General features: G+C 61.5%; 1 protein-coding gene across 1 annotated transcript in view; it reads right to left on the bottom strand.

Moving 5' to 3' along the window:
- The window catches only part of NADSYN1 (NAD synthetase 1), a 16,057-nt gene that overhangs the window by 2,858 nt on the left and 3,485 nt on the right, over window positions 1-9,714 (bottom strand). The window contains 5 exon segments of the mRNA XM_034645326.1: window positions 91-226; window positions 5,834-5,940; window positions 6,526-6,661; window positions 7,612-7,780; window positions 8,213-8,315. Coding sequence (XP_034501217.1) covers window positions 91-226; window positions 5,834-5,940; window positions 6,526-6,661; window positions 7,612-7,780; window positions 8,213-8,315 — 651 coding nt within the window.

Below are 9,714 nucleotides of genomic sequence, written 5' to 3'. Positions count from 1 at the left end.
CCCCGCTGAAGGGCAGGACTGTTTCCATGAGGCAGGAGGGAGCTGTGGAGCAGGGAGAGGCTGGGTGCAGCCGCGGTCTCTCGGGCGCACTCACCCCTGCAGGGCAGGAAGCTGGAAGCGCTCCATGCAGAACTGCACGAAGGCCTTCAGGTCCGTCTTGCTGATCCCGCCGATGGGGTTGATGTCTGCACTGGAGCAGTCGTACTTGGTCAGGTAGCCGAGGAGACTGTGGGGAGAGAACATGGGGTTTCTGCGTGGCTGACCGAGAGGCTACAGATCCTGCCTGGGGTCCGGTCCCTCGTCAACACCCGGAGCCAGAGCTCGGCCAGCTGGAGGGTCTCGGATGCCCAGCACAGCCGGAGCCGACCGCAACGGGGCAGAGGCAGCAGATGACCCAGGGGAAGCACTCGGGGAGCCAGAGAAGGCGTGGGGGCCGGAGATGGACCGGAACGCTCCTGGAATGTCCCACATCCAGTTGGGAGCAGCATGTCTGAAGGACAGGGCTGGGGCCGGCAGAACGGGGGCTGAGGGCTGAGTCCTCAGGAGCACGTGGGTGCTGACCCATGGCGGTCGGGTCAGCTCCCCTCCCAGACAGCTCCTGCGCGGGGCAGACGAGTAGCCCCCAAACACATCCACATCCTCTACCCGGAACCTGTGAACAGGGGACCCCGAGAGCAAACGGTGCTGCACATGGGATTACGTTGAGGACCTGGATTGTCAGGTGGCCCCGAACACAGTCACAAGCATCCCTGCAGGTGTAGGAGGGAGGCAGGGGGCTGAGCAGGAGGGAACCCTGCACAGGGAGGAGGGCGGAGATGCTGCCCTGGGGGCTTTGCAGGGGGAGGGCGGGGCCCCGAGCTCCAGAAGGAACCAGCCCAGCCAACAACCTGAGTTTAGCCCAGAGAGATCGTATTGAACTTGGACCCTACAGAACAGCAAGAGGACACTGCGTGCTTGAGCCACGGGTTCCCTGGGCATTCGTTACCCACACCCTCCAGTGGATGCCTCCGTCTCTACCCACCTCTGGAGGACGGCAGGTCTCTGCCCACATCCCCAGCTCCCCAAGGTGATTCCCGACCCTGCCACATGCCCCTGAACCCCCTTGGTGGTGGCCTTCCAGGGCCTGGCCTCTGCCTGTGTCGCCCAAGCCCACACTTCAACACCAGCATCAAAACAGCTGCTCGCTCTGCCTGACGTCCTGCCCCGCAAGGACGGGGCCCCGTCCAACCTGCACCCGCACAACTGACCTGCTGCTGCTCAGGACAGAGACCCAGCTCTCGTTCCTCCGGACCCCTGCCAGGGCGCAGGGCCTCGGGCCTAAGACCCCCAGGGCAACACAGAGGGGCAGGTCAAACCTGGTGCCGCCTTGGACGGGGGCTCCGCCCATCCACCCCGAGCTGGGCGCTCCGCCGCTCCCTGTCCCGTTGAAGGGGCTGCCGAGTGGGGACAGGATCCCATAGGCCGGGTGTCCTCACCAGAAGAGGAGACGCCAGGCTCTCCCCATCTGCCGTCTGCCGGGAGGTGCGTCTGCGGGCCGGGAAGGGGGCCCGGAGCCAGACCAGGCACGGAGCGGCTGCGTGCTGATGGCCGGCTGCAGGCTCCGGGGCCGGGCTTTCAGCCCCAGCTCGCTGGCCTGCTGTGGTGCCCTCGGGCTGGAACGGTCAGCTAACGGGCAGGTTCACAAGCTCCAACAAGCAGCCCCTCCCACTCCTGTGAGCATAAGTAATGCCCTACGGCCCCTGCCTTCCTGCCCTCTCTCGGCCCACGCTCCCCTGGCCCCCAAGTGGAATTTCTCAGGGCCGCATCCACTACCCTCCTGTTCTCTCGAGCTTCACCACCAGCTTCCTGCCCTGGCCTCTCCAGTGAGCCTCCAGTCCTCCCCATACCCGAGCAACGAGCATTAGCAGCCCCGAAACAGCCCCTCTGCCTGGCTCTGGGGGCCTGTCCTCTGGTTCCATGCCCACTGGCTGGCTGCTTCCCTCCTTGTCTGCAGCTTCCTTGTATCAGGAATCTGGGCCCCCCAGACCCACTCCCTTCTCGGTCAACATTCAGCCCCACGGGCCCAGCTGCTCTCGTAGCTTTAAATGGCATTTTGCCTTCTGCGGATCCAGATTTGGGGGTGTGGTTCACCTCTGGACTCCGGAATCTCCGTATAGCTGTCCTCCACACACCTCCAGGGGACGTCTGGAAGATGCATCAAAGCTGACACTCCCGACACTGGATCCTGACCTCCCCACCCACTTCCTGTGCCTCCCACATCCGGCCAAAGTCCGGTCCATCCTTCAGTGGCTCGGGTTGGCCTGGGCATCCTCACCCCAAGTCTGGTCCACCAGCAAATCCTGTCGGTTCTCCCTCTGATGCCCAGATACACCAGGAGCCAAGCATGCCTCACCGCCCCTCGGCCCCACCGCGCCAGGCCGCATGAGCTGGGCGGATAGGAGGCACACCGGCTACACCTGTTTAAAGACCCTCCAGGGACATCCCACCGGCTGACGCCCCGCTGTGGGCCCCCCACCGCGCTCCCTGACTAGATGTTACAAGCCTCCAGGCAAACCGGGACCGGCCACCTCACAGCCCACAGTGGGAGGGGGCTGGCTACACGGCTTCCCACCGATGCTGGCCTCAGCTGCCCAGGGAAACGGGGACCTGCAGATGTGGGGGGTGGTCCATGCCCCGTCCTGGTGCATTCCTGACCCACCGGCCCCTCCAACAGGACAGGCCACCCTCCCTGCGAGGCTCACATCACAGCCCCTGGCCTCCTGGCTCTCCCAGCCCCTCCACAGTGTTCATCACTGACTTCCAACCTGCCTCTGGTCCATCAGGGCCCCGACCGCACCCCCACCTCCTGCTGTGGGGGACAGTGCCCCCCAGAGACCTCAGAGCCTCCTGTCGGCCAGGCTCTGTGCAGACAAGAGTGCACACCATGTCCTGGGAGAGGCCTGGTTGCATGATCAGTGCTCGGCTGGCAGCCGGGTTTGGGGAGTGTCCCCACCATCCCCTAACTGCAAACAGTGGGTCCCTGTTTCTAACTTTTTTGTTCAAACACTGTTTGGTGCTGACCAGTGCTCTCCTTCTGGGATGGAACCTGGGTCTGCGCCAAGGGGAAGGTGCCTGTGGGACAGCCCCCGGCACAAGCCCTGTTGTCACACGTGTTGCCAGGGGAGGAAGCACATCAGCAAACTCCCCTGGGAGATGATTCTGGAAGCCTGAGCCTGGTCTTCTGCTCTGCAACGTTAGGCTGTAACCAACCACAGCCATGAGTACCACCTGCTGCTCAGTCCGTCTCCCAGCGATCACGGGACACGCCACACGGGGCTGGCGGCTCGTTCCTACGGCCTCCATGCACCAGGACCCGGAGTCTGTGGGTCACCAGTCCTCCGCCTCGTGTTCACCCTGATCACCTCTCCTTGCGGCTCCTCGGCTCTCGCGTCCCTCTCTCTCTGCCACCCTTGCCTGGCTCCCCTGCTCACCACGTGTCCGCAGCTGGACACGGCTGGCTGGAAAGCGCGGCCCCACCTCCGGGGCGTCCTTAGAGCCGGGGCTGCCCGCCTGGTTCCCCGACCCGTCTCGCTCGCTCGTCAGCACTCCCCTCGAACGTCCAATGCCTGCTCCGCACCCTGGCTCGGCTGGTGACCCTACTTCCCGCCTCGCCGAGGACGTCACGGCCCTGACCCTACACCACCCCCAGCTGCTGTGCCGTCCGCTCTGCGGCCTCCTGTTGCTCCGTGGACACACTAGCTGGGCTCCCAGTAAAGCCAGCCCCTCGCTTGGCTGCCTTTCACCTCCTCGTGACACCAGGACAGCTCTCCACCCATGTCCCCTTTCTCATCAGCAACTCTGTTCCCTCCCTGCTAGACCTCTCTCATCATACCCTAAGAAAACCCTCCCTTGTCTCACCGCTCCTGCCGGCTACGACCCTGCACCTCTCCTCTCCTGCAGTGTGAAACTTCTGGAAAGAGCTGACTCCCGGTCCCCTCACCCACCACTCTCCTCCAACCTGTCCCAGCTGGGCTCCCAGTACCTCCCTTGGACAAGACGGGGCTTTGCAGAGAGGTGACAATCACTCTCTGTCCTGGTGGGCTCTCACCACAGGACATTTGCACAGGCCATTCTCTGGGCTGTATTTCCCCTCCTCCTTTATAAACCAATTTCTCAAGAGAGGCCTTCCCTGGCCACCCTACTTACAGCCCAAGTTCCCAAACTCTCCCCGTGCCTCCCCTGGTTTCCTCTGTAGACTTCCCACTTCTTACACACAGGATCAGTTTTCCTATTACCTGTCTCCTTCCACTAGAGTAAAATGGGAATTGTTTTCTGTATTGTTCATCAAGAAGACCGCCTGACACGTGACACACGTTTTATCAATTCCTCGAGGGCTGAGCAAATCGGAACGCAATAGAACCAAAGTTAGGATGAGAAGTAACGTTTAAACGAGAACGGGCACGGCAGAGACTGAGGACCGGAGGCCCTACCCCGGGGTGTGAGCAACAGGGAGATGGCAGATGGGGACGCAGCGAGTGACCGTTGTCCCCACAGGACAGGAAACAACCGAGGAAGCACAACTGAAAAGTTTCTGCGGCTGCAGACTTCCACGTACCCGTATGAGAGACCCAGGAGCAGAAAGTGATGAAAACAGACGAACACGTAAACAGACGCCAGAGAGAAACTTTAAGCACCAGAAACCCACTCCCACCCCGGAAAAAATCATTGTTGAGGGGAAATGATGCAATAAAATAATTATACGACAAGTAAAACTCGTGTTCAAAAGCAAGCAGATTAAAACACGCCAATACTCTCAACTACGTCAGGTCCAGGATACGCACCAGCCGTCACACCCCCCCCGAAAAATCATGTCCTTACAGAAACACCGGAGGCAACAGGAAAGCAATGAACACTGACAAAATGTGCATGAGAACGGTGAGAATTTTTCACCAGCTACAGGGTGCTAATTTCAAATTGTCACAATAAGGAAATAGGATCCAAAAGTCCGAAGTAATTCAACAGAGAACACATTTGCAAACACGCAAAAATGTAGAAAGATTTAAGACATTCATGCTATACTTAGAATGATGGATGAACAGATGAGTGGACAGACTGATGGACAGATGGGTGGGTGTGTGGGAGGATGGATGGACGGATGGATGGATGGATAGGTGGATGGAGGGATGGGTGGATGGATGGGTGGACAGATGGACAGATGAATACATGAAGGGTAAAGTTCTTGACCTTCTCTGCTAACAAGGACCAGTGAGAACACCTGAGCAAGGCCCACCTGAGAGAAGTGGAGAAACCAAGGCTGGAGGAGTCCTCCCAGCCTCCACTGCTCACCCTAAAAGTCAGCTGAAATTTATCTGGAGAATAATAGGGAGGCTGTGAGTTTTTTTGACCAGCGAGCAACATGAGAAAGTATTTCCAGTCTACATCAGAGATGAGCTATCTGCTTGGGAGTGAAAACCTGACACAGAGCAAGGACCTAGGACGCGGTAGAATTGCCCAGGAGAAAGAGATGGGTGAAACCGAGTGAGGTGGGGTGGAGAGACAGGTTCCATACCCAGCGTGAAGGAAGAGCCCCAAGCTGGGGGCAGCTGGTCTGAGTCAGGCTGGTGGCTGGGGAGCCAGAGGAAAATGTCGTTGACCCATCTCCACACCTGAGTAACTGTGAAGGTCTGGAGCAATGACGTCCTGTGGGTACCAGGCGTGGCCTGAGCCGCAGGGTGACATGACCCCCACATCATGCATCTTGCAGACACAGTGAAAATGGGCAGGGGGCTGGAAACTCCATTTTGGGGAGCACGCACCCTCGGAGAACTGGGGCGCTCCGGAGTCGGGCACGCACCTCTCGTCCACGTTGGCCGATCCGAGCACCAGCAGTCCACCACGAGCACCCCGGGCCCAGAGGCTCAGCTGAGCGAACAGATAGGCCACGACCATCCTTAGCCGAGCCTGGGGGACACAGCAGGAAATGTCACCCTGTGCTGGACGTGGGGGCACACGCACACTGGCCCCTGCTCCCCCGTACAGCTCCAGAGAGTGGGGGTCCAAGGAGTGTAGGAGGTTTCTAGCGTCCAGAGGAAGCAGGGTCCTCCCGGCCTGACAGCCGCGGTGGCATGTGTGTCCGCACTGCGGGCGGCACCATATCTGAGATGGACGGACCCGGAGGAGGGAAGGCCACTGTGGCCAGAAGAAAAGGGACAGACATGGGACAGAGCCCCGCAGCTGGAGCCCAGGGTCCCTCTTTCCCCCCAATGACTGGCCGGGGTCCGGCTCCCCCGCAGCAGCCCTGGAGGTAGGGCATGCAAAGACGCAGAAAGCTCACACGTGCAAGCGTCACGTGTCACCCGCCAACTCTAACACACACACTTGCACACTCACACTCACACACGCTTCCACCTGTACGGCACTCTCGGCAGCCCCGCGCCCTCTTGCTCTCGCACGCTCACACGCACACGCACCCTCAGCCTTGTCCCCGAGGCCCCCGGGCCCCCTGTGGCTCCCGCGCAGGGACACGGGCCCGGCTGGGCGGCGCACCTGCACGTTCTGCAGGGCCAGGTTCTCCCTGCTGCTTCCTCCGTGAACCGCGAACAGAGGCCTTTTACCCGTCACCAGGCTGAAGATGCCCACAACGGCCTTCACCGCCGGGTCGATGTGGAGTCCGATGTGGTGGCTGCCGGGGAAAGGGCGGGTGTGTGCGTGTGCGGTCGAACCCACTAACCCCGAATTCACCATTCCGACCACGCAAAAGTGCACGCCCAGAGGCTGAGCTCGCAGTGTGTATGGTTCCAGAACGCGCCTGCACCCGAGGGAGGCCCCGTGCCCGTCCGCACCCGCCCTGCTCTCTGTCCCTGTAGGGCTGCCTATCCTGGACTTTCCCGCCGTCCGTGCTGCCGGGTGCCTGGCGGATTGCCCTGAGCATCACGAGTTCCGGGGTCGTCACGAGGTAGCAGGTGTCAGGGTCCTTCCTTGCTGAGGCTGACCGATACCCCATTCTCTGCCCAGACCTCATCTCGTTTACTCATCCGTCTGTCGCCAGACAGCTCGAGCTGCTTCTGCACTCGGGCTACTGCGCACGACGCTGCCGTGAGCGTGGGCACGAATGTCTGTTTGAGCCCCTGCTTTCAGCTCCTCGGGGGACGGAGGAGCAGCCCTGCTGGGGTGGGGGCTTTAGCTGAGCTCGGCACAGACGACGGGCAGCTCTGCCTTGTTCCCCAAGCAGCAGAAGAAATGAGGACCCTGAATGCACCGAGTCTCTCCGTCGGGAGAGATACTGTCCCCCCCACTTCCTCAGGTGCAGGGAGACGGCCGGGCCGGCACAGAGCCAGCGCACCCCCCAGTGCTGTGAGTGGGGTCCCGGGCTCCCACACTGGGGAGCCCATGAGCCCTGCTGGCCGGCGCCCAGGACGCAAGGACGACGGGAAGCAGGCTGGCGATCAGACACAGCTAGGCTCTAGGGGGAACAGAAACAGTCTCCCTAAAACCTGGCTCACGAGAGATTGCAGCAACCTGCTCAACCCTGAACACGCATCTAACCAGGAGTGCGGGCTCGGGCAGGGCTTCCAGTGGCACCGGTCCCACTGCAGAGGCCCGCCCGCGCCCGACGCCTGCCTCCTCCTCTACCTGCCAATCTGCTGAGCCAGCTCCCTGGCTCTGTCGCACGTCTCCTGCGACGAGTTCTCGCTGGCCATGTAGCAGGTGGTCAGCACGCGCCCGCAGAGGTCCTGGGGGTCCTGGGGGGTGTAGCTGAGCTGGTCCACGATGGTCCGGACGTCAGCCAGCACTTCCTTGTCTGAAAACCACCAGATGGCGGGTAGCAGGTAGCAACCCCCTGCTGGGGGCGGTGCTCAGAGCCCAGTCCCCCTGCTTTGCCCAGCAACGTCTCCACCTACATAGCTTCCCCCTCACGTTTCTGGCATGCATGCTAAGGGGACAGTCGACACAGGGTGCATGGGGGAGGATCTCGACCTGGGTTTGCCTGAGCCCGGAGCCCAGGCCACACTGCCAGCGCCCAGCAGCAGCAGTGGGCATCAGGCTTGATGACCATGGCCACACGGGCCCGAGCCCCAGGTAGGGCTTTAACAGCTTGCTGTCCCCAGGTCCTGCTGTGACATCGGAGCACATCTGCAGAGCCTCCTTCACCCACGACAGCCAGGACCCAGGATTCTCCTCAGCCCAGTCCCCGCCCCCTGGAGCCGCGCTCAGACCAGTGGACGCCACCTACTTCCGTGCTTCACGGCCTCGCAGACCTGGTAGCACATGGAGTAGACGAGGCAGGCGGTGGCTGCGCTGTCCACCCCGCCACTTAGGGGCAAGAGAAACCCGGCCTGCAACGGGCCAACAAAGGCAGTGTGAGCAGAGCCTCGGAGGAACAACGTGCCCCGAACTTAGCCCAGCTCCATCCAGAGACACGGGGGAGGAAAGATGCCCTGCACACTTCAGATGAATTTTCTAGAAGGAAAAGAGGCCTCTCACTGTGAAGGGCATCTAGGACTCGTTCTCCACAGCACAGACGTCAGGCCCACGGAACCGCGGGAGCTGCTATCTCGTCACTCTCAGTGTCATCACACAGGACTCCAGGGATGGAGCCAAACCTCCCCGCGCCCTTTGGCCTCCACCTCATGCACAGTAAGCAGCTGACAGAGGCAGCGCGAAAAGAAATGACTAGCCCGTGGTAGAATCAAACGCAAACACTGGCGATCTCACCTGTCGGCTGCGTCGCAGGAAGTCCCAGAGCCAGCACGCAGGTCCGAGGCTGCGAAGCAAGGGGACGTGTGAGGTCTGGGAGCCGCTGGCCGGGTCCGCAGTCTCCCTGGGTGCAGGTGCCAGGGTAGGAGCAGCGCCAGGGAGAACTGCCGGGGGGGGGGCTCCCAATTCACCGAGTCCCTGCGCTAAGCACTTCATGGGAATGAATACATTTTTGTCTCCCAGCAGCCCTGGGAGGTAGGTGATTATCTTTTGGCCCCATTTCGAAAGAGAAAAACTGAGACACAAAAAGCAAAGGACAGGCAGGACCTCTGTGCCCACGGCCCCAGCACGAGGGAGCAGCAGGGCTGCGTGTGGAAGCCGGGCTGACTGGCTGCGCCCCCCACGCCCTCAGCCTCAATGCTGCACGGCCTCCTCCTCACCGCGCGACCACCCCGGGCAGGTTCCGGGAACCAGGTGCCCGCCGGCACGGTGCAAACCGCTACAGCGGGTGAGAGGGGCGCCCCGGGGCCAGCATCACGCCTCCCTCCGGGCGTGTAGACATGGCCCACCTGATCTCCTCCGCGGGACTGTAGTACTTCCACTCGATGGGCTCCGACGGCGGCTCCAGCAGGTCCTCGTGGCACGAGAGGGCGAAGTCCACCTTCACGCGGGGGTAGGGGCTCACCTTGCTGGCCTGCTGACGGAGATTCGCGATATGACACCCCGGTGGCAGCAAGCCCGCGGGAATGCGCGTCAGAGCCACGGTGGCACCTTCGCTCCCCGCGGGACGGCTGGAGTCAAAGACAGACGGGACCCAGCATTGGAACCCTCATACGTGTAGGGGCCGTTGCCGTGGACAGTCTGATAGTCCCTCAGAGACAAAAGCGCGAAGCGATCATGTAGCCCACAAGTGCCCCTCCCAGGTGCACCCCCCAGCGAAACCGTCTGCACAAAAACTCAAACACATGTTTGCAGAGCGTCATTCATGAGACAGAAAGCAGACACGGTCCACGTGTCCTCAGCAGAGAGTGGGTCATC

This window comes from Ailuropoda melanoleuca, chromosome 16 (assembly GCF_002007445.2).
Source record: "Ailuropoda melanoleuca isolate Jingjing chromosome 16, ASM200744v2, whole genome shotgun sequence".
NCBI classification, from domain to species: domain Eukaryota; kingdom Metazoa; phylum Chordata; class Mammalia; order Carnivora; family Ursidae; genus Ailuropoda; species Ailuropoda melanoleuca.
The sequence above is the reverse complement of the archived record's forward strand: the minus strand, read 5'-3'. Positions and strand labels throughout refer to the sequence as shown.